Here is a 25,734-nt window from a genome sequence, read left to right as displayed (position 1 = left end):
TGAACACTGAGTTCCCAGTTCTGATGCCTGGGCCAAGTTTTGGAGAATCTAAGCTAAGCAATGAAAAATCCTAGAATGATGATGTATGCTATGTTTGTTAAAAAACTGAAGCAAAAGATTACCAACAGTTCAATCCGTTAGGTAACACTTTGCTTCATTTAAACTCTAAGGTTGTGTACTTCTGGAAGGTAAGACAAATTAGGGTAATCTGGAGTCCTTGTTTACAGTAGTAGATCCAAACAGTTGTAGCAGAGAAAATACTTGGGGAAAATTCTCCATGATTACATCTAAATACAACTACACTTAATAAGCCCCTCTAAATTCAGGGCAGTTAAGAAACTAACATAGACTAAAACTCAAATGTACTATGCTAATTTTGGTTTAGAATTTACCAGATTCTCAGTTTACTTCCAAATTATTACACCTTGTTAAGCATTCTGAAAATCCATATACAGAATCAATGGTGGCTGTACATAGAGCACTTAATTCTGTTACTCAGGTTTACATAAAATCCTCATTTATTTACTGAAGCAGCTTTTCTTTGACTTTGTTACTTTCACAATATATTTATTACTAACCTGCTGTCCTATGCACATCATTATTAGTATCTTACTAAGATAGTACAGCAAAGATTTTTGTTCATACTGCTTGAATTACTGAACAACTTGTGATTCGTACTATGCTTTGGAGCACTGGTATGTTCAGTGGGTTTAGATTTCAGTTCTGAGTTTATAGGCATTGTGCAAATTTGTGCAAGGGAGCTGTTTAATTTATTTAAGTGAATTATCTTGCCACCTTAATTACCTTAAACCCCACACTAAATATTCGAGAAGGATTAATCTCGTTTATCATAAAGTGTATCATATAATACAAAGTTTCCAGGCAATGCACAGAAAATTAATAACATAAATGCATAGTCAGATCTTATCTGAATGTCTTGGTTTGTAAAGCTGGATAAGAAATTTAACAAGAATATGCTCTTCTCTGATCTTTCCAGTACTTCCTGCTTTTAATTTGGCAAAAAAACTACATAGAAAAGTGCAACACAGCACTTTTTCTCCCAGCTGGAGTTAGGAAATGAAGACTACGAAAAGTGAAAAACAGAGAGCAGAGGAAAATGATCCAAATTTTTCAAAACCTCTTAAAAAAGTTTTAATTGATCTAGATTGTTCAATTGTAACTATAAATGGCTGAACTCCCAGTGAGAGGATGTATAAAAAATAATTGAGTGATAATATCCAGATTTATAGTGTGTATGATTTGAGAATGTATTTTGCGCCAGCACCCATACTGGATGATAAACGTCAAATTGAGGAATAAATACTGTACAGTACACAACTGCTGGCAGTTTATACCTATGTATGTGTTCATATATTTGCAGGCATTTAAAGGCCCTGTCATCTAGCTCCACCTTTCAGTGAAGGAAAGATTAAAGACTGTTTAAGAGTTACTGAAATGAAGTTTGGTTGAACATTAGTATTTTGCAGATGTGAACTTTCAGGATGGTGAGCCCAACTTGGAGTGCAAAAGCTGTGTGTATAGAAAACTGATCAAAGCTCTGTCTTCATAACCAGTGAAAAATATTTGTCTTGTGATTAGGGTACACTGAAAAGTAAGGGCTTCAAAGCATTGAAACTGATCTGCTACATATATTTTTACATTGCACAAAATCAGAACCCCCAGTCAATTGCAAAACAAAACCACACAAGCTGAGAAAAACTGGCAACTGCTACTGTGGCTTACAAGATCTGTGTGCATCCTGCGTGCTTCTACACTGTTAGAGGTCCCAGGACCCAACATTCGCTTCGAATCAGCCCAGAACTCAAAACAGCTATACAACTGAGAGACAAGTTAAACAGAAACAAAAAGCTGATCCAAAAAAATTTCCAGACATGCTGTCACCTGATCCTCCACAAGAGGCAATAGTTGTTTTTAATAAGGTGGTCCAATCAACAGCGGAAAAGGTCAGTGTGGATTAACATTTGCTTGGTTTCCCATGGAGTCTTCTAATTCCATGTTTGCAAAGGGTATTCTAGTAAAGTTTTCTCTACAAAACTGATGCTGCTTCAATGATTATTCAACTGAATTTAAGCTAAAAAACCTCTTATCTCAATAATCTCAGGATGTCAGAATATGGAAATATTGCAAACAGGGTTTAGAGAATTATTGACTCCTGACAGACTGAGAAATACAAATGTTAAGGGCTATGTAGGTTTATTTAAAAAAAATGAAAACTAAATGATAAATGGTTTGGAGTTCTCTGAAAATGGCTCATCAAGTTTCAGATTTCCAAATACTGTGCTAAGGCAACATCAGAACATGAACTAATTATTTTGTTCTGTATGGAAGAACATGGGGAACATGCTAAAAACATTAGCTGCTTGTTTGGTTTTTTTTATATCCATATTACTTTTTTCCAGTATAAATGAAGAGCCTGGAACTTGGCAAGATCATTCCTTGGTAAACAGTTTTAAGTAGTCCTCAAAAGCAGTATAAAAAGCAAGTATCCTGGCTGCTGAATTAACTACAGAACAAAAGAATTTCTGCCCTTTGTCCTCTTGGGTCTTAAGCAGTTCTAAATCAAAAAAGTCTCAATCAGAGTGCACCTGCATGTACCTAATGCAAATTGCCCTTGGCAATATGAGCACCAAGTATAGTGTATGATATTCTCCATAGCCAGGAGCTGTGTGAAGCTTTGCTCTGAGAGCAGACAGAAAAAGCCCACATCTGTTTCAGTTTCACTACACACCCGAAGCACAGCAGTGCAAAAGGCCAGTCCTGCCTCCCAGACCCACAAGGATTTTTATCTGAGTCTGCAAGTGAATTAAACCTCCTGTTAAGCCTGCAATCTCTGGTCAAGCTATGGGTACAAGAAAAACAAAGCAGTGTTAGCTTGAAACATCTTCCAGTATCCTTATTTTACAGTGAAGCATACACCATCAAGACTGGAACTTATAAGGAACTTTATATGTATCGTTTAGGTAAATTTTGGTGGCAGATGGAAAGCAAAAGTTCTCAAGGATAAGGAATGACTACAAGTAAAATATGGTTTTATGTTTGTCCTAGTTCAGCAGGAGGGACCAGCTAACCCTGTGTGGTGGTGATCAAAGCTGTGTATTCTACCCCCTCTATTCATTCCCCAAGGTCAATGGGCCATTAGCAGCAGCTGCCCAGGGAGCCATTATCACTTCACACCCAGCCTGAGGGGGGCGGAGCTGCTAATGGGCCATCAACAGCTCAACACCCCCTGGCTCCCAGAGTTAATCACCCATTGTGTGAGTCCCCGCCCAGGGGGAGGGACTGAGAGCTCCCTGAGGGTACATAAGGGGTGGGTAAGAAGACCTCGGGAACCTCTTGTCAGATCCAGAGCAGCAGCAGGACCTTGACAGGAGGAGATCACTGCTCTCGCCCAGACCACAGCCCTCGCCTGCACCAACAGGTTTTTCTTTTCCTTTTGCTCTGGACTTGGGGGAACCACAGGGGTCTCAGCACAAGGGCAAACAAACCCCCTTGGGTTTGTGCCCCAGGACACTGGGTTATACTGCTGGGGTTTTGTGAGTTGGAAGCAATCTCCCTTGTGTGTCAGTGTTGTTATTGTAATATTATTATTAAATTTTAGGTCTGACCTATAATCTCTCTCGTGGTGAGTTCATTTCCCCTGCTGGTTCACCTTTAAACCAGCACAATGTTTTAAAAGGTGACTGTAGTCTCACTTATTGTAGTCCTATTTCTGAATTGGTTTTATGTGTTCTGCATAAATAGGAACAAACAAAAGAATATTTTAAAATCTAACTACTGCTAGTAAGGATGGCTATGATGCTATAAGACCTGTTACACTAGCTGAACATCTTGATATCCCTTCACTTGCAAAAGCATGCAAAGAAGATACTGAAGACAGGAGTTATCTCTGTCTTTTACTCTTATTTTACTTCATTTCTGGGTCTTGTATGAGAAGGACAGGAAAAATATGCTTCTAGAAAGCCAAATGTCTTTGATTTTCCTGTAAAGACTGGAAGTGAAAGGCTGTAAAGAGAAAAAAAAACCCTCCATGCTGTTTGACATGCTTGAAGTACATCTTTCTGTCATCTTAAGAGAAAAAATATTGCTTCAAATTAACATTCTGATTTTACCATTAACTACTTAATTGTTAGTGGTAACTAGTTGATTCAAAAACATTCAGGGACATTTCATAACAGTACATTACTGCATTTTGGTTTTCTTATAAGATAGTGATGGTTGTGAAAGTTAATACAGAGACAGGTGCTCCTTTTGTAGGTACTCTGGACAATTTCAGAGTATTTGAGCTGTGTTAGTGACATTGCCAGACTGACACTGCTGGACTTAAAATCTCTTAAAAAACACTTAAAATATTAATTTCACACCAAATACCATGTTAAAAAAATGCTTTTTATTTTAAGAGAAATAACCAAGAATCAGATGTATGATAACCAATTTTACAAAAGCTGATAGTCAAACACAAATGATTCATATCTTCCTTCTTCCTTCTGTATGTTCTCCAAGTGAATAAATACCATTAGAAAGAGTAAATGTCTTCATTTTACTAGAAAACAGGCATTATGCTGTAAAGTTTGATATTAAAGGCAAATGCTTATTTTACATTTCAGTTACCCAGAAGAAAATTTTATGGTCTCCTCCGACTGCACATAATGGAAGAGTTCTGTGCCATGTCAAGCCAGACCCTACAGCTGCTGTTCCAGTAAGAATGGGCTTTAAAAAAACAGAGAGAGAGAGAGAGAGAAATATCAATACAGCTTCCCTTCAAAATGATTTCTATGCCACATATACCAAGTTGCATAGACAAATAAATACTATAGATTAAGTATTCCTTAACAAATACGATTAAAATACAACAGAAATTTAACTGAAAAATCTGCTTCTCTGCTTAATTCCAGTAGTTACTTACCTCACTTAAGTAATATACAGCAAAATATTCTGTTATTTCAGTGTACTCACAACTAGTATGTAGTACTGTAAGTAGTACAAATGTATATTGACTCCACAGTATTTCCTATGCTTTGCATTTTCATGAATGTTTTAAAATACAATTAGCTCAAATCAGTAAAATACACAACTAGCTGTTTTAAGTCTCCTTAGAATTAGAAATACTGACACATTTATTAAGTAACAGGTTGAAAGTGTTTTTCTTCCCCTTAGAACTGTTATGGCAGAGTAAATTAAACATATAGATCAAGCAGCTTTTAAAATAGCAGGTTAAATGTGCTGCAATTTTTTTTCCTTAATATGGATGTTACAAACCAAAGTAGAATAGGCACCCCAAGCAGCATTTCTGGTTGGTTTAGGCTAGCTTTTAATTGTATCTTTTTAGTATATATGAGCCTGAACTGATGAGAACATTTGAGATTCCAGTCAAAAGCTGAACTCAAAAATTTACCTGAGGGTGTCCTAAATGATGAACCAGCAGTTGAGTAGTTGTCTTTCCTGGGTATCCAGTGGTTGCAAACAGATTTTCATTCACTCGGGACCACCTATGAATAAAAAGAAGGTACTTTTCAAATATCCGTCATACCATCTGTAGTGCACATGCACACAAAGTGGAGTTCTCTCTTGTGACTGTGTGAAGATGTCAGATACTCTGCTAACAGCAGAGAAATAAATTTAGTGAAATGGCTTGTAAATGATTCACCACCCACAGCCCCATATGGATATTATTGTAAAACAGAAAAAAATCAAGGGAATGTTACATGTATATACTAAATGTGGGTCTGTAAACTCAAGTTTATAGACCAAGTTCCCCTAAAAATGACTTAACTGAGATCAGGTTCCTCAACCCACAACTGCCTGCATATACCTAATTTATACAGACAAAACCCACAGAACAGAGAGAACACTTATACCTGAACAATCTGGCTCGATCCACGTGGACAGGTCGCTTATCCTGTGGATAACTAAAACAGACATTCAGGGTAAAAAACTGTTCTGTAAACAACTACAGCTCATACTGTAAGTACCAAAAGCATGTATCACTTAAACAGTGAAGGGGACACATTGTCTACCCTCTGTGAAGCAGCTGAGGGAAAACCAGAGCATTCCTGCAGCTTACACCTCAGTTTGGAGTAGGAAAACTAAAGTAATTATCTGGCTTATTATGGATCAATAACTATCTATTTATGACTTGGAATGAACTTTTAACAAACATATAAAACTTACAGTGAGAGATAAACAGTAGTGAGATTCTCTCTCAAATGGACAAAAAGACAATGTTATTTTTAACAGATAAATACTGACAGATAAAGATGAAATGAAGAATACCAGGGAATGGTGTATATTGATATCATAATTCCTGATAATTGTTCATTTATTTACTGAATAGTTTATACTATATATTATGCATTTGGGCTACAAAGATGATTAAGGTACTGGAGCATCTCTCTTATGAGGAAAGGCTGAGAGAGCTGGACGTGCTCAGCCTCAAGAAGAGAAAAGTGAGAGGGGACCTCATGAATGTCCATCAGTATCTGAAGGCAGGTTGTCAAGAGGATGAAGCCAGGCTCCTCTCAGTAGAGTCAAGCCATAGGACAAGAGGTAGTGGGCAGAAACTGATGCACAGGAAGTTCTACATGAATAAGAAAAATTCCTTTGCTGTGCAGGGGACTGAGCACTGAAACAGATTGCCCAGAGAGGTTTCAGAGTCTGCCTCAATGGAGATACACAAGACCTGTCCAGATGCAATCCTGTGCCATGTGCTCTAAGATGACCCTGCTTGAGCAGGGAGGTTGGACCAGATGACCCACTGTGGTCCTGTTCATCCTCATCCATTCTGTGATTCTGTGATGTTGTATTAGCCAAGTAGCTCCATCTCCTCATGCATCGATTACAAAGAGAATAAACCTCTCTCACGAGTATAAAAATACCTGGACCGAGTGATATCCCAGATCAGCCAATCACTTCCAGCAACTGCTCCAATTTTAAGAGTATTTTTTAAACACCAGTCTGCTGACATCAGTGGCGTTTGTTCACACTCTAAGGAGAGAATGGCCTGCTGTGTAATTAGGTCATAGAATCGTATAGTTCCATTCTTCTCTGCTACCATCAGCTGTTAAGAGGAATTGATAGAATGTGGTAAACTTCAGCATGTAATGAAACAATGCCTTTTCTACTCTATAGCAAACCTAGAATACATTCAATCAAATAATGATAATAACATAAAATAGATACAAGTTTTCACTTTGTACCAGAAGGCATTCTCCTGGACAATCTTCCACCAATAAATAAAAATAACTTTAATCTATATTATTGTTACGTTGTTATACATAATGATTACATTATTTTATCTCTATGTAGCTATAGATATTTCTGTAGATAATTTAGTTGGTTAGAAACACCTGTTCTTAACCACCAATGCACTGTGCTTTTAGAATTTAAAAGCGAAATTTATTATTTTAAAATTTAAAAGTTCCTGTTCTGAGTACAAGGAACTGACTGACATATTGCTGTAAAAGAGAAATGGGTTGTCAAGCACTGGAATGGGCTATTCAGGGAACTGGTGTAGTCACGTTACCTGGAGGTGTTCAAGAAATGGCTGGACTGGCACTTAGTGCTGTGGTTTAGTTGATATGGTGGTGTTTGGTGAAAGGTTGGCCTTGATCATCTTAGATGTCTTTTCCAACCCAAATGATTCTATGATTCTAAACAAAGTATTCATCACTGTAACTGTAGAATCTGGATTCACAGTTACTGAGTTTATATAACATCTCTTACTTCATCCTATAATAGTTTGCAACAGGTTTTATCTAAACTTTTTCGACTAAAGTAATACACTTAAGCAGTTATTTATTAAGTGTTGTAGAAGCAGCATCCTGATTAAATCATAGAGTCATGGAAGGTTTGGGTTGGGAGAGACCTTAAAGATCACCGAGTTCCAATCCCCTAGCCAATGGACAAGACACGTTCCACTAGACCAGGTTGCTTAGGGCTTCATCCAGCCTATCCCTGAACACTCCACGGAGTGAGCATCCACAACTCTGGGCAACCTGTTCCAATGCCCAGCTGATGAAATGAGATTTTTCTCCATGAGGAGAATCAGTTTTCAGATAGTCATGAACAAGGAAGGCAAAGAAGCATAAAAAGCCACTACTCCAGTAACATCCAAGTTACTTTGGAAAAACAACTGTCACCAAAACATGGTTTTCTGCAAACTAAAGAACATGGTGCAATAAGCATTTTGACCTGCAATAAGCTTTTCAGGAACAAGTAAGTGTCAAGTTTTATGAGCTTTTTGAAGGGGCTTTTCTTAGGAAAAAAAAAAATCTTGTGCCTATCTCTGATAATAGTCAAAGAAAAGATGTGCTAAAAATAACAAAGGTCAGTGTGCTACTGCAGCATTTTTGGGCAAGTCTAGCAATTTTATGGTGCTAACAAGTTGCCCAGTAACAAGCAGCAGCTAACACATTCAATTATGATTCCCTCTGGATCAACAGTTTTCCTAGCTTTCTTAGTAAGGACAGATATTGATATTGGTGGAAATGTGATTAGAGATCCTTGTTTCCTATTGGTATGTAAATACTTTGGTGTCTTATTTGACTGCTTTTCTCTGTTTTAAGTATGTGTCTTGGTAGTATCCTGAACAACTATTTGTAGCTGCTTAAGGCAGTTATTGATAGGCAAAACAGGAATAATAAAGTCAAGACAGCAGGGACTAGACCATTAGTGAAGCTGGATATTTGGGTACATATCAGCTGATTAATCCTCCCCAGTACAATACACACATAAGTATAAAATCACAGTCTATTGATTTGATTTTTAAGAACCTATTTCATATACTGCAAGAACAAAAAAAAATCTTTGCTACCTTCAAATAGATCCTTTTCAAAGCTTGGCATGCTCTGTAAAGTGTGTGTTTTTGGTGAACCGTGTTACCATAACTGGGAAAACCCTGAGCTTTTCTCTGCTAACTGGAAGCTAATACGCAATCAGCAGAACAGTTATCAACAACAACTGATGTATGTAAAAAAGAAGGAATGTTTCTGTGGGGAGGAGTAACGGACTGAGCGTAAAATGACATGAATGGTAATGAGAATTAATTTACAGTCACTTCACATTAGCGGATCCAACCAATATCCAGTTACAATGTACACTAGCTCCCCAAACTGCAATGTTATACAGCATTAAAGATTCACAGTTTAGGTAAGTGCCCCCTCCTGTTTTAAAGGTGATGAGGGTGAGAGGCTGAAAACCACAACCTTAAAAGCCTCTTCAGGATGCCAGCAAACACTCATTCCAGGAGAACGTAAAACAAAATGGGCCTTCTCATTTCCTTCCAAATCCCAGACCCTAAAGAGGAAAAAAAAAAGAGCAAAGTAATAAACTATTGCCATTTGACTGCAAATGCATTAACTTCCAGTGGCTCAATACATTTACAGTGGAAATGACCAAATGAAATAGTGTGCATGCTGTATCATTTCAGGAAGTCAGTAAAAGTGGTCAGTGCTGCAGATAATGTATTTTAACATTGATAAGCAAGGCAGAATCTCCCTATAATATCAAAATAATTTGACCATTTAGTTCTCTAAGCATAAAATCCAGATGAGATGCTTCCACTTTTTTTATAAATCAACACTACAGCCTTTGTACTATATCATAAATAACGCTGAGTCAGTACAAAGCAGGGAGGTAAGTGAGTGTTGGTCCAGTCAATACAAGCAATCTGGAGTGTAGCACCAAACAACTTTAATCATCCACCTTGCCATGTAAAGGATAAATTAAAGTATTTTGGTTGCCTAATATAAGAGTTTCCAGTTTTTCCTGGTAAGACAGGATTGAGTAATGGAAATATAAGAATCCAGAAATGAAGCTAAGGCAAACAAAAAGATCTATGGCCGAGGTAACATGAGCCAACAAAGGATCTTGACAAGCTTTCAACAAATAAATCACATGTGCCAGTTTAATCTTTTCCTTTAGAAGCACATGCAGTACATGTCAAGCAGCTATACAAATTCATAAAAATCAGCAATATTTGGTAAATATGGATTGTCAGGAAGTGTATGCTGAAACACCAAAAGTAGGCTAGGGGATGAGTGAGGTTTCTTTGAATACATTCAATATGAGTGTTAATGAGCCATGAAGCTACTTTGTTTATAAAATGCAACAAAACCAAAAGGGAGCCTGTTTTACCTCACAGCAACTGCATCTTTTCCTACAAAATCAGTAGCTCATTTGTAGGACAAAGACATCACAGTTGCGACCATCAGTCCTAACCACAAGGCTGCATACTATTTATATGCATTTGGATGCTGAAACATACACATATATCCTTCTTGTCTGACAGGCAAAACCTTAGAAACATCCAGTTTTTAAAGTAGTGTTCTGCCCAGTCTTTTGAGTTGAGTGGCTACATACTATTATTGTTTATTTTAGAGAATTTTTGCTGACTTCCTCCAGACTTTTTCAGTTTATATCTCACCAGGGTGCTTAGAACCTTATATTTACGAGATTTCAAAAAACTCTTAAATAATACATCATAAGTCTAGACAAAATATATGGGAACAAAGTAAATATATTTAATGAACAATATTGTTTTCTTATGCCAAACCACAACAGATCAAATATTTGTTCTCCCTGTAGAAAACACAGGGTCTCTAATCTTGAAGAATCAATGTCCTTATTAAAAAAAGTCAAAACAAAAACTTGACAAGTGTTTAAAAAATGAAATATCTACTTGATTAGGTAATTTAGAAACATACAATACTTTCTTCTACTGCCAAAAATTTTGCCTTGTAGATTTGTCCAAGTCAAATCAACACTTTCCATGTGTATTTACTGTGCAGGGAGAAAATTATGATACAACAGAAGATGGTGAATCATTTTGGCAAAAGGAAAAAGCCATCATGTTTCCTTCCCCGAAGTGAGTGATATTATTAGGTGTTGACACAGAAATTTATGCTTTTTATCTCCTTAACTTGTTATTTATAAAGTTACCAAACTTGTTTCTTCTACTTTATAAGAAAGGCAGGACTGTAAAAAACAGACAGTGGAGAAGGGAGGATAAGGGATAAATGCTCTTCTTATATTTTCTTCTTTCTCTATTGATAACAAAGATGATATAATTTAGTTTTGAAAAATAAAAAAGAAACAGAAACAAATCCAGAAACCAAACCAAAACCCCTCAAAATCCAAACCAGGCAATATATATAAAAATAGAACTTTGAATGAATCAAGTCTATACATCTATACATGTGTTCAATTTCTTTGTGACTTACTCAAGTAAAAAATGTGCAAAGACCAAAAATTAGCCAAAATGAATTTCAATTACTCAGTTACTCAGTAATCATAACCAAATCAACTACAGATGCTAAAAAATCCCCCTCTACTTTTGTCTACATTCCTATCATGTAAATCAACACAAGATGATGGAGCATTTTGTCTCCCATTCAAAGCTCTTGAAACTTTACTAATATTGCCAACAATTTTATACAAAACTACTGTCTACTTTTCTCCAAACATCCTTATCTTTTGTAAACCTGCAATGTATCACTCTCTTCTCTCTCCACCAAGCACTGTCATACAGACTTGTTACTGGGCTCACGATTTTGTTTTCTGATATTTAAAACAAGCTCCACAAAAAATTTAATGGAGAAAAGTTTGAATGACCAGTTGAAATAAGGGCCAAAGTTTGATTAATGGCAACTCTCAAAAATAACACATAATCTGCTCAGTAAATTAATTGTTTTTTTTACATAACTGAGGACTGAGAAATTATATACTGCAATACTCAGAAAACTTAAACTCAAAATACAGATAATTGAAATACTGTTAAAGAAAATCCTTGAGATCTTAGAACATTCTTCTTGTCACTCACATCCTGTGATAAAACACACAAATAACAACTGCAGTTATCTCAAAGCTTGAAGATATTCAAGCTCCATTGGATCAACTCTATTTTATGTTATATGCATGGATATGGATAATGACATGCTGTATATGTGTATTAATTTCCTTATACAATGGGCTTTTATTACAGTTGGCAAAGCATTTATTAGAACTCTGAAAATCTGTCTTGTGTCAATGGAGATGATCCTTATTTTATGTTCTAATTTTCTGAATTCTGAATAATTCTAACTAGCAGAACCAAATCCTAACTGGATTTACTGCAATACTCCAGGATTTTTACTGCAATAGTAAAAGACCAAAACCATATTGCAATCTTCAGGCATTTCTCAAATCCTCAGAAGATGGAAATAAAATCAGGAATTCTTCCAACAATAGATTTCAAACAATTTTAGTGAGTGGGGTGGGGGCTACAACAAACCTTGATATCTGATATGACTCCCAACCACAAAGAATATCAACTATACTTGAACCATTACTGAAAGATGACTCCTGTCCAATGTGATTTTGCTGTTCTGTTGGAGTTTTTAACATCTAATATGTTTCTTTTTATCTCTATCAGACATACTCCATGTGTGAGGAAAATCCTACCACTCCTGAAAAGCCTAGAGGACTATGGAGAATGGAGAGATTCCTGTTAGTGAAATCACACAAAGGTAGAGTGAAGTTGTTCCTCACTAAGCACAAGGAGTGAGGAGATCTCAGAAAAGGAAAATGGAAGTGGAGAGATTAATTGACACTGTGGAGAATACAACCAACACTGTCCTTGTCTAAGGTCTTCTGCCAAGGTTATCAAAGATCTGGAGGACATCGAAGAATAGAAGGCTGAAGTGAAATTGGAAATTCCCTCTATCTGATCAGAAGAAGAGAAAAGTGAAATATTCAAGATAATTTCTAGTTATTTATTTTATTTTACTAAGAAAGAATTTAAGTTTTTATAAAAATCTTTTCATGGAGAAAATGTGTAAATGTTCTTTCAGAAAGTTGACCGATGTTCACCATTTTCTTTTGGTGGTCAAAGGAAATGTCAGTGTTATTAAAGAATTAGTAATTAGAATCTTTCAGATCTTTGCATTAAAAAATATGTTCTCTCTAGCTTCTTGAAATATCTACTTGGATATGCAAGCATTGATGTATTTCTCACTGCTCACTGTAGGATGCAATCACCCCCTGCAGCGCTGGTAGAAGTGGAAGGGGAACTGCCCATGTGGTACCTGCACTAACTGTTCCTCCCTAATACACATGGCAGACTGTGCACACTCAGAACTAAGCCCAAGAAATACACACTTCTACTATTACTACTGAAAAGTTATCCAATGTGAAACCAGAGACCACAAAGTATTTTTGAAAAAATGTGAAGCTTCATTCCTATCCTTCTAACCAAAGAAAAAAATGTCTGTTAAGATTTATCAGCTTATTGTTTCCAATACAGATGTAAAACTAAATGCTTCTGCATTATGACTTTTACTGAGAAACTTAACTACAATTCTGCCAATGACTTTCACTGTGACTTTTTTCAGTGCATGAAAACTGAAAATCTCACTTCTTTAGAGGTCTCTGATAAACGTACCACTAAACGTTTACTGAGTGAAAACCAGAGAAGACCTAAACATGGTTTTATATATTCATTGCATACTGAAACATTGTATTAAAACTTTATTAAGACTTAAAAGGGGAAATAAAAACTTCACCTTCTTGTACTAATTGTTCTAGAACTTTATTCCACAGGTATTAACAGATGATGCATCCTGAGAACAGTTCCAGGATAGAAACTCAGTACACACAGAATTATTCCTCCTCTTACATTACTGCTAAAGCAAATTACACAGTAAGTAAAGAATGATTTTGATAAGTCCCAAGGAATGCATTTTCCATTAGTTTTGAAAGTGTAACCTTTAAATTCAGTAGAAAAAGTCTTCATGCCCCACATGCATGAATGGAAAAAATAAGAACTTAAGTAGCCAAAAAAATCCTACTTATTTCCCATGGTTTTTAACCAAAGTCTTTATGGTTTATGGCATAAAATGTCCTTCACAGTTACTAAGCTGAAATCTTGTTAGTACATATTAATTACATAAATTTTATTTCCTTTTAAATTAGTATCAATTAAACTACTGGTTTTAAAACAGTTTTGTTTCCTCCCAGGAACACTGAGCCTCTCATTAAATAAACAAGAAAGGCCACATGGTCAAACAGCTTTTTGCTGAATAAGCCCAACATGAGTTTGGATTTAATGAAGAAATCAAGAAGAGGAAATAAATCAGAAAAAGCTAAACATAAGTCATACATTTCTACTACTCACTACTAATGATTTTGTTGGAAATACAGACTGGGCATCTATGGAAAATCTGTGTACTTGTCAAAATAGCATTTCTGAGTTCCCTAGGGGTATTAAATTCAGAGGCTTTTAAGATTTTCTATGTAGGCAGGACATAGTACCTCAACTAAATCTACTAAACTGTGATTTATACCAGCTGATGACCTACCCTTCACAAAATCTTGCACACAGAGTAATCACTCTAAGAGCTATTCCATTCTCTCCTAACAGGTAGTAGAAGATGACTTAAATGAAAGATTACTTTTTTATCCTTCAGTCATTTATATGGGAATTGATATGATGGTAACTTCAAACAGCAAATATACAATTCATATAATTGGAGAAAAAAACTAAAACAGTTCCTTAGTTGAGAAAGTTTTGAATTATCACAGCTATTATAAAGGAAAGATGATGCTTTTTTAACTTTCTTGCTGCTCTACTGTAGTGACCTGCAAAGCATGCATAGCTGCCCTGTTGATCTCTCAAACTACTTTGGAGGAATAAGAACAGCAGCTTTCAGCAGATTCAAGCACACTACTAGGAGAGGAAGATGGGTGACCTTCTGACAAGTAAAATTTCCTGTACTATCAAACTTTAACCAGCGTTTTCCAAAGCATTAAACCATATTTGCCTTCTACTTCCATTAATATATATTTAAATACATGTGTTTGAAGCAGCTATAATTGTGGTATTTTGAGCTCCCAGTACCAGTGTATTGAAAGGGCGGTCCCGTGGTGTAAAGGAGAGCACTCTGGACTCTGAATCCCAAGGTCCTGAGTTCGAGTCTCAGTGGGGACTGTCCCCAGGCAGTTCAATGCCTCCCTGCCATCCTATCCCGACACATCTCGGATGCTCAGCAGGGTCAGCCCCAGTCAGTACCGGGTGCTGTGACAGTCCCGAAGACTTCACTGTCACTGTCCAAGCTCGCTCGGCCGTGGCAGATGGACCTCAGGACTTAAACGGTGGGGCCAGTTCTGCGCACGCTGTGCCTCACCTAAAAAATCCACTGTGCAGGCTGGAAGGGCACACCCAGGTGGGGAGAGCCCTGCCCAAATCTTCATTCATGAAGTCTGGCCATACATACATACACACCACTGTATTAGTATAGTACTCTTTTTAGGCTATGTTGATGCCTAAGGATTTTAGTGTGTTTTTGTAGATTTTTAGAATCATATAGGTTACGTGGATTCCCCTAGGTTGCTCACATTTTTAGGTGAGTTACTAAAGCTCTTTCTCACAGATTCTTAAGCTTTCTCATGCCCTGCCATGGCTACAGTGCTTGTGAGAAACCACTCATAGACAGCTTGAAGACAAAACATAAGAAGGCGGCCTAGAGGGCAGGACAGGATGGATAAAGAGCATCTGTACAATTCAGTGCTGAGCTATGTATGGCTTTTATTCCTCTCGTAGCAGGAGAAAAAATAGGGTATGCATTTCCAAGGCAGAACAGCATTTTTTTGCATTGAATGTACTTAGTTGAAAAACACCAATCCCCAAATCACAACAAAAAGCCAGTCCACAATGTGAACTAAGAAGAATAGTCCATTTCTTGTCTTGTTAGTTGATTAGTTTTTTCAGTGGGCTAGAAGGCCAACTGAAAATAAAAAATTGAAAGCCTATTTATTTAACTGAACCTATAAATCATTCACACACAGATAAAGTCAAATACCACTATTTCAATAGTGTTTTGAACAAAATACTTACCTGCAGGTGTGATCGTCACTTACACTTGCAACTTCCTGACCTTCATTTGGAGCAAACACCAGGTCATTAATGTAATCTGAGTGGCCATCAAATGTCTGTCAACCAGAAAAAATAAATACTTTTACCTTAGAGCTGACTGTTCCATCAGACCACAATGTATTTAATAGACCTGCTCATGGGAAGATGTGTAAGGGTTAAGATAAAATTATCATTTTTCACAGAAGGTAAAACAAGTGTCTACTGGTAAGTTAGTTTCTATAAAATACCTAATTCATGTGTAGATTCATACTGTAGGTGAAAATATCCCCCTACTATTCCTCGTAGTTACCACAGAAGTCAGTGTGATGCTCTTGATTGACAGAGATCAGGGAATCATACCAGAGCTTTGAGAAAATCAAAAATGAGGAAAAGCAGTACAAGCAAAATCAAGCAAGCCATGCAGCAGCTCAGCAATTACATACAATTTCTTTTAAGCATTCGAGAAGAGCAAACAGTGAATTGTGCTTTCTGCTTTATAAGCTGTTGAAGAGAAAAGAAAACGGGGTATAGCTCACACTCTTGTTTTACTATGAATTAACAGATCATCCATTCTCAAATAATAGGATATGAGCACTCACGGTGTGAATGTACATGTGAACTGTGATTCAAAAGCAAACACTTGCAGTTCTATCAGAAAGCATGAAGTCATTTCAATGGGAACCTTTTTACTGTGTAATTCTTCTCACCTGTAGCTTCTTAAGCGTAACATTTTTATTTCAAAGTACTGCAAATAAATTATGTGTAACAGAACCCAATTTAGCAGCACAGCTTTTCTGAAGAAAAACAAAATCCCAGTTTTAGTAAAAATTAAGTTCTGTAATTCTTATATGTTTCGAAGACTTCAGTTATCTTGGCCTTAATATCAAAATACCTTTTTCTTCCCCCTTAATTCTATTAAGTGTTTTGTATTTATCTACAGACATCAGTCATCTTTTGAGATTTACAGTATCATCCCAAACTTAAGTTAAATAACTTACACTCCTTTAGCATTAAGCAAGTATGTAAAAGTCATCTCATTTAGCATCCAGTTAACACTTAAAGTACTTTCAAATTCATTCACATGGGGTTTGAATAAATGAATAAATCATCTCAGGTCTCATTAGCAAAAAATCAGTTTGCTCTATCTGAACATTTATACATGTTTGCCCTCATTAAATATATTTATGGTGCTTTTGACAGGCAAATGTCCATGTGAAGGTGTGTCTGTTTTTGTTCCATCCTCTTCTGTTCAGTCCCACTGATTAAGTCTCAAGGCAGAGCTGCTCTTGATTTTCCCAGCAAGGTATCATAAAAATGAGATAAAAGTATCCTATGGATAACAGGACAAGATGGAGAGATTGCAGAGCAAAACAAGGTCAAATGAAAACAAGTTCCACAATTTTCTGAAAGGAAAACAGACTGTCTTTCCTCTAAGTGTGGCTATTCTAAGGAACAAATGGAGAACTGATAAAAAACCCTATCTCTAAAGCACACACAAGAACTAAATCCCACTCTGAAAATTTTATTAATGTCTCATCAATTCAATACAGTAACATTTTCAGCAACCAACTTTATTTTTTCCAATAGGTCACAATTTTTTAAAAACCTAATGGATTATACCAGAACAAATACACTCTAAGATGATGCTAAATTATTTAGACGGTAATGCCAATCTTCTGAAAAGTTTCAGCATTCTGAAAAATGCCTGATTTTCCTTCCACAGTTCTGATGAAATATGCTTTTTATTAAACAAAATTTGAAGCAGGAGAAGGAAGCCATAATTCATTTCCAAATGAAAACCTCAAAAGAAGAAAAAGGTTTCATGAAGATCCATCAGTCATATTTTACCTTTTGATTTTTTTGTTCTGGGCTTGATCCAACCCATAAATTTTGGATTAGTTGTGTTGACAAAGTAATGGAAAACTTGGTGTGCTTCAAGTTCCTTGATGATAATTACATCAAGACAGTGTTTCCATAGGGAAAACAGAGTAAGATTACTCCGTCTATCCCTCCAGAAGCAACACATTGTTTACTATAAGAGACAAAATGTTCAGAGGTTACGTTCTGACTGCAATCACATACTTTTTCAGCTTTGTTTGCACGTTCTGTACCTCTCCTGAAAATCCCATGTGTTAAGTGTGCACTGTATAATGGATAAAAGCTTTCCATGTGTTTATCCTGAGTTTAACCTCAGGTTTATGAAATAGGTTTGCTGAGGTATCAGTTAACTGTTACTAAGAAGCCACTGTATCAAACTTTATTGAAGGGCAGCTCAGCATAGCTCACCTGCCATTTGTGAACTGCTCAGATGTTGCATGTGCTTTAAATCAGTTGGGTATTGCTTTTTTCTTGACAAGAAGTCTAGTTTATAATGATTGTCCAGGGATAAGAAATTAACCAGAGAAAGGATTTTCCACACTTTCTATCAAAAAACCCCATAAGACATTTTTCTCAAAGATGACTTTTACCAGTATAAACACACTAGTCCACATTCTTTCTTTTCATTATTGAGTTCCTTGCTAATAGGTAAAAATACCTATTTTTAACTGTTTTCTGATTATTTTTAACATTAGACCAAGCCTGACTCAGTAAAAATACGGATTTTGACTTCTTCTTCAGCCACAGTACATTCTTAACAAAGTTCTTAGACTGTTAATTCCAGTGATGGAGCTGGCATAAACAAAGCCAGTAGCTTTACTGTTAAATGCAAGCCAACACTGCCCATTTGTATTGCACACACACCAAACAATTATAAAACCATTAAGGCTGGAGATCATTGAGTTCATTCATTAAACTAACACTGCCAGGTCCACCACTAAACCATGTCCCTAAGCACCATATCTACACGTGTTTTGAACACTTCCAGAAACAGTGATTACACCATTTCCCTGGGCACATTTTCAAAGAAGAATTTTTCTAATATCCAGTCTAAACCTCCTCTGGCACAAAAGGCCATTACCTCTTCTCCTGTTGATGCCATCTGGGAGAAGAGACTGACCCCCACCTGGCTACAACCTCCTTTCAGGCAGCTATAGAGAGCGATAAGGTCTCCCCTGAGAATCTTTTTTTCCAGACTGAACACTCCCAGCTCCCACAGCTGCTCCTCATGGGAGTTGTGCTCCAGATCCTTCACCAATTTTGTTGCCCTTCTCTGGACACACTCCAGCACATCAATGTCTTTCTTCTCATGAGGAGCCCAAAACTGAATACAGGATTTGAGGTGTCAAGTACAGAGGGAAAATCACTTCCCTAGTCCTGCTGGCCACACTGTTTCTGATGCAAGCCTTGTTAATGCAAAATAAATTTAAAAATTAGAATTTAGATGCTGAATTTAGTTCTAGAGAGTCTGCAGTATCAGGCTCATGTTGTTGTTTCATTATTTCCACTTATTACCCATCCATCAACTACAATGTTGAAGTAATTTTACATTCTGATTAAAAGTCAAAAGATTTAATTCACAACTTAACATTAAAGCCTGTTGTTTGAAATATCATAAAACTGGCATATATTACATAAATAGATCACTTTAATAAGGAATGACAGACATCAACACACAAGCAAACTGCATTAAGAACTTCTAGAACTATTTTGTCAGAAATACTACCCGTTGACAAGAAATGTCAGTTATCCCACTGCCCCAGTGGCAAAATCATGTAAGATGACCCAAAATGAAAGAAGGAAATTAAAGATATGTGCATATATAAAGCAATACAAAAAGTATTTTCTTTAAAGACATTTTGGTTTTAGTAACATCCATCTTTACTTCTTATGCCATGCCTTTATTCATTCTGTTTTCAGTATGGCCATATAAGTGACATTCACTGCGTTTTTGTATGAAATGTCCTTGTCTTACTAATACAAATTAAAAACTCACAAATGAAAGTCTATTTTTTCTCCTTTATACCCAATAAACCACTCTCATTGAAAGAGGCATTATCATAGTCTAAAGCAGTAAAACCCAAGGAACACATCCAGCTTTTTTTTTATTAATTAGCTCTGCTTAGTTTTAGCTAAGACCTCATAAAAAATTAAACTGGATAGAGCAAATATCTATTTAATAGTAGTACTTGGACTGGAGCATTGTTTCAAAGGAAGAATTTTGAAGAAAATCAAAATATCATGTAGCTGATAATTACAGTTATTCCCACTGTAAAGACAGAAGGGTATATACAACACAATGATTATGCCTAGAGATGATGGATACAGGATCTGTCACAGTTCTGTGCTCTATCTCATATATAATCAAAATGGGGCAGAAGAACAGTTAAAGATTAAACTTCACTAAAGATTAAATAATCTTTTAAAAATCAGCTTAGTTGCCCTTACCTTAAATTCATTCTTGTCCTGAAGGTCTGAAGTAAACAGCCTTAACTTCCTATCAGAAGCTGCAGTACAAAACCTATACTCAACAGACAAAAAAAAGCCCTTCAGTCAATCAACATTGCAGTGGTTGACTTTTTAGCAGTTTTCCTTTAGTTTAAACATGCAAAGTGACATGCAAAGGAAAACTAAGATTTTGAAAAATACCAAAAGCACTTAACTTTTCTGCTTTGGGAACAAGCAGAGTTAAAATTGGAACTTATCTGTAAAACAGAGTGTATCAAGTGCCAACAATACTTTTTCTATAGAAAAAATGCAATACATTTTACAAACCTAAATCTGAATCAATTATCAATTACCTGAAATATCTCTCATAATTTCCATTGAAATTTCCTTTGGAAGAAGTTAAGTGGTAGAGCACAAAAAAGAACCCTCATTATCAATGGTCTAAAATACTGAAAAAAAATTCATAAACCAATTTCTAATATATTTTATCCAAAAGACTGTATAAAACTACTAGCAGTAAGCAACTGTCATAATTTTAAGGAATCATGTAAGCTATTGAGAACATTTTAATTCTTAAGTGTACATTTAATAGCTAACTTCCTTTCTAGATTTATACCTCATGGCTCTCACAAACACTAGTTGACCTGCTCTGAAACACATTACATACTATGCACAAATAGCTTTATAGAGGAGGCCATTACAATGATCTCATGCTTAGTAAAGTTCTTAAAAGAAATCCTTCTTCACAGATGTACTAAGAATAAACTAACTACATCTGAGGTCCATGAAAATAATGAAAAAGTATTATTTACTGCTTGCTCACTGGGGAGAGGGTCAAGGGGCACGAGAAACAGAACAAAAAACAAACAAATGAACAAAACCCAAAAAAATGAATAAAAAAATTAAGATAAAAATGTTCTACTGAAGTGTTCAGAGACTTCATCACTGATTTCTCAAGTTAGATTTCACTCATAAGCTTTGAACAGTCCAGTATTGAGGAATTAGAGAAAACAGATAGGAGGCAAGGATTCATTGCACCTGTTTATTCTGCATACCTTATCTGGGGAGGTATAGCATCAAGTCTAGTTTCGGGGCTCCATGCTATGGCATCAACTCTGATTCCATGGTGGAACGTTCTTAGTGTCTTATATTGCATGCCTTCCACTTCTGCATCCTCCTCCTACAGAGAGACTGCAGTTAGCTCAGTCTGAACAATGACTGGGTGACTTCTAACAAAACAGATTGATGTGAAATAGGAAGGCTTTCAAAATCTGGGATCTTTTTAGATCTTAACACTGTCAAAGTGAAAACCTGGAACATAAGGAAAGTACTACCTTGAAATATTTAAGTACTTAAAAATATATTAAATAATTGCAGTCTTTAGCCAGAGCCCAGGGCAGAGCACAAAATTGGGAACTGAGCTACAAAGATGCTGAGCTCCTTCTTTGTACAGATAGATACAACCAAAGCCACTTATAACAACAGCATGGTAAGCAAGTGCAGTGAGAAGAAACAATGGGAGCCAAAGGAAGCATGTCATTTAAGCCATCTTCTCCCCAAGGTGCTTTTACACTATGGAAAAATGCTAGCACTTTTAGAACAACACTCTTCAAACAGCAGGAGCCAGAAAGTTGTCCTCTGTCATCTAACCATAATTGCAAACTTGTTTAATCTTCCCACTAGTGAGAACACCGGACAGCGTGAAAAATTGGGGTTGTGGATTCCACCAATCAGTTGACCTCTGAAAAACCTTTTAAAGTTTTCAACACATCTAATGGAGCACCTCAAAGGATATTTCTACAAAACTTTCTCTATGTCACAATTCTGCTCTAGGGGAAAGAACCTCTCTGCATGCCCTCTGCATAACGCAGAGGCTCAGCAGAACCCAGCTGAGGATGCATGAAACTATCCACAGTTTTCAATCCTTCTCAACAGGGACGCAGAATAGCATTTTCCTCCCCTACTCTGAAATACTTAATGATGTGCAAGGAAGGATATGAACGTTACAGAAAAACTACCTTGTACTAGTGGTTGTCAAAATTTTAATTACTTCCTTTTCAAGGCCTACACCAGAAACAAGGTAGAAAGCAATACAGATAACAATATGTTTTTGTTGTCAGTACTAGGTGCTTTTCACAAAGATTTCAACAGTAAGACTCAGAGGAATAGCAATAATAATAACAACACCAACAACAATAACAACAACAATAAAGAAACAGTTATGCTATTATTAATAATAGACTAAACAAAAAAATAATACTGTAAAATAGTGAAGTTAGATGAAGGAAAAAAGCTTAAACATTCCAAACAGTTGTCTCCAATTGATTTTCAAGCATCTAGGCAAAAAACTCCATCTAATTAAAAACATCTTGTACAGAATAAGAACGTACAATACTCAGCATTCTAAATAATTTTGAGGTAAGAAAGTATATTTTACTGTTTCCAACAGTTTGTGAGGGAGATCCAATGAAAACAATTGGGAGAGAATAAAAATTAGGTAATTATTTCTACAGTCCTTCCTTAAAAGAAATACCTATAAAATTAGCACACACACGTTAGTTCTAACTTTGAAAGTAGTTGTAATGTTTTCTGTTTTATAGGCTAGCTGAAAGCTTTAGAAGATAATTTAAGCTAAATAGCAAATGTATGTAGAACAAAACACAACTGTGCAAAAATGTTCCAATTACCCACTAATAAAGAACAACATATAGCAAAGATGAAATCAAGTATTTCCAAAGCTGGGCATTTAAATTCTGAGACAGCATTCACCAACATTAGCAAGAGATACTAAAACAGGTTTACTCTTTCAGTAGAGTACTTCTGACTTCTTTGCAGTCTAGTCAGAGAGTATAGTGATAGAATGAGAAGTTAACAATTTTAAACTGAAAGAGGGCTAGTTTAGATCAGATAGCAGGAAGAAATTCTTTACTGTGAGGGTGGTGAAGCACAGGAAAAGGCTGCCCAGAGAAGTTGTGGATGCCCATCCCTGGAAGTTGTGAAGGACAGGTTGGGTGGGGTTTTGAGCAACCTGGTCCAATAGATGTGGGAACTAGATGATCTTTAAGATCCCTTCCAACTCAAACCATTCTGTGACCCTGAGATTAGCTCAGTTGGTTAAACCTTGGTTGTATAATGCCAAGGTCATAGGTTCAATCCCCTATGTGGGCCATTGACTTAAGAGTTGGACTCGATGATCCTTGTGGGTCCCTTCCAACTCTGAATAGTCTGTGATTATATGATTTTAACCAAATGGAACTTTATACCATCCTGTTTATACCAGAAGGACAGTATTAGACTACTGTATATATATATATACATATATATACACACACACACATATATATATAATTTTGTATATATATATATATATATATACACACACAACTTTGTATATATATTTGTATTTTTCTGAAGAACAAGTATCCCAGACTTGTCAAGGTAATAAAGCACTAACACGGTGCCCTGTTAGTGCAGGGAGAGGAGGAAACAGGAAAGTGACCAGTGTTCCTGCAGCAGAGGTGCTGGCAAGGGAAGTTTCAGGACATAACCAATAAAGTCAATAATAACACAGACTAACCTGAAATCTGCAGGTCCCAATAACTACATAATTATTGCCACCATAAGCAATGAGGGAACATGCATCTCCACTATCAAATGGATTGAATTTTACCACGTGCACATAATCTTCACAATCCACAGTGTAAGCAATGTTTCTAGTAGGATCTTGCTTCATTTTCAGTGAACTAAGTCAAGGTATCATAGAAGAAATGTCTTCTCCAGGATGACAATCCACAGTCCTACACAGAAAGTTTTAAAAAGGATTACTCATTTGCATAAATAAAATAAGTAAAAGGTGGCAGAGCAAATCAAAATTTCCTGTAACATCATATTTAAGAATACAAAACCTACACTTAGGTTCATGATTTTCAGATGTAGCTTATAGTTTCAACAATCAAAATACTTACTAACTTAACATTCGTTCAAAACCGTCTCTACAGACTTCAGCAATAACTGCAGATTTTGTATTACTCTTAGCAACTGAATAGCAATACAAGTAATTATGTAACTGCACACACCAGAAAAGTCACATATAGTATTCTAAAAGTTTCAACAAATGGTAAGAAATGATACATTACTACCTTAAAATTCTTGTCTACCTCTTTAAAGACTGTGTCTAACTAAAAGCAGAGTTAATCAACACTACAGAACTGCAAATCAAAGTAGTCATGCATAATATTTAAACATGATTTCATAATTTAAACCTCCTCAACTGCAGAGCACCTGTACATCTGTGTACTAGAACTTGAATTTTACTGTATTTAGCCAATTTTCAAAAAAAACCCCCAGGTTCTTGTGCTAGAACACAAGACGCCAAGATATACAACTGATTTCAGAATCATTTCTTTTAGTCCCAGTGCAAATTTGATGTCAGTTTATGCCTTTTTGGGAAATCAGACATTTAACTACACACCATGTAGAAAACCAGCTTGAAGTCTCAGACCTTTGACACCTTTTGCTGTGTTAATGATCTGAGTGTCTCAGCACCCAGGACTGAACATTTTGCTTGGAAGCCAGCCAGGTTTGACAAGGCATCACTCAGGCACAGAGAAGCTCTCCATAGCTGCATGTTTATTTATTAATTCATCCAACAAACCACCACATTACCATAAACACTTGAGCCATGTAACTTGCACAGCTTTGCTTCTAAGGCCAAATGCAAGTTCTAACTATCTGTAGATTTCTTCCCTGAAGGATTCCCACAAACACAAGCCATTATAGAATCACAGATGTTAAGGGGTTGGAATGGACCTTTAGGATCACCCAGTCCCCATCCGTCTGCCATGGGCAGGGACATCTCCCACCAGACCAGGCTGCTCAAGGCCTTGTCCAGCTTTGCACTGCCAGGCTTGGGGCATCCACCACCTCCCCGGGCAACCCGCTCCAGTCTCATCACCCTCACACTGAAAAATTTCCCTAATATCTAACCTAAATGTCCTCTCTTTCAACATGTGCCCATTACTCCTTGTGCTATCGCTACAGGTCCCGATGAAGAGTCTCCGGCTTCCCGTGGGCCCCATTCAGATACTGGAAGCTGCTATGAGGTTTCCATGGAACCTTCTCTTCTCCAGGCTAAACAGCTCCAACTTTCTCAACCTGAACCATCAATCCTCGGACTAGCTTTAAGTGAAAGTACCAAGATTATTACTAGCTTCATTTCTACAGGAAACACGATTAGGGCAACCGAGCCGTGTGCGTGCTCCGTAACCTCCCCCGCTCCTTTCGCCTCCCTTACCCTCGTCCCTCCCCTCTGTCACCCCCGCTCCCCAGGGAGGCCGCCCCGGTTCCCCGGGCCGGGTGCCCCCTACCGCACCTCGCACGGCCCGGCCCGGTCCGGCCCGCCACAGCCCAATCCGCTCCGCCGCCCGCCCCTCCGCGCCGGGAGCCGCTCCCCGCGCAGCTCTCTGCGCTTCCGGGGCAGCGCCCGCGCCCATTGGGCAGCGAGG

At 36.9% G+C, this 25,734-nt stretch overlaps 1 protein-coding gene across 1 annotated transcript; it reads right to left on the bottom strand.

Annotated features, from left to right (window-relative positions):
• Positions 1-4,388: 4,388 nt before the first annotated feature.
• NUP37 (nucleoporin 37) lies at positions 4,389-25,685 on the bottom strand. Its single transcript, XM_071551075.1, has 10 exons — positions 25,602-25,685; positions 23,808-24,027; positions 21,286-21,410; positions 20,231-20,303; positions 15,887-15,981; positions 9,222-9,312; positions 6,894-7,075; positions 5,877-5,927; positions 5,414-5,507; positions 4,389-4,728 (listed from the first exon to the last, which is right to left on the bottom strand). The coding sequence occupies exons 2-10, from the start codon at positions 23,961-23,963 to the stop codon at positions 4,615-4,617; spliced, it is 981 nt and encodes a 326-aa protein (XP_071407176.1). The 5' UTR covers positions 23,964-24,027; positions 25,602-25,685; the 3' UTR covers positions 4,389-4,614.
• Positions 25,686-25,734: the final 49 nt, after the last annotated feature.

The sequence above is a fragment of the Pithys albifrons genome, chromosome 3 (genome assembly GCF_047495875.1).
Source record: "Pithys albifrons albifrons isolate INPA30051 chromosome 3, PitAlb_v1, whole genome shotgun sequence".
NCBI classification, from domain to species: Eukaryota; Metazoa; Chordata; class Aves; order Passeriformes; family Thamnophilidae; genus Pithys; species Pithys albifrons.
The sequence above is the reverse complement of the archived record's forward strand: the minus strand, read 5'-3'. Positions and strand labels throughout refer to the sequence as shown.

What these genes read in the sequence shown, in the direction of transcription:
- NUP37 (XM_071551075.1), bottom strand. Translation starts at nt 23,963, where the DNA reads ATGAAGCAAGATCCTACTAGAAACATTGCTTACACTGTGGATTGTGAA. An exon ending in ATCCTGAAGAGGCTTTTAAG is followed by an intron (nt 7,076 to 9,221) that starts GTTGTGGTTTTC and finishes TCCTCTTAACAG; the next exon opens with CTGATGGTAGCAGAGAAGAA. An exon ending in ATCATTTAGGACACCCTCAG is followed by an intron (nt 4,729 to 5,413) that starts GTAAATTTTTGA and finishes GTTTTTTTAAAG; the next exon opens with CCCATTCTTACTGGAACAGC.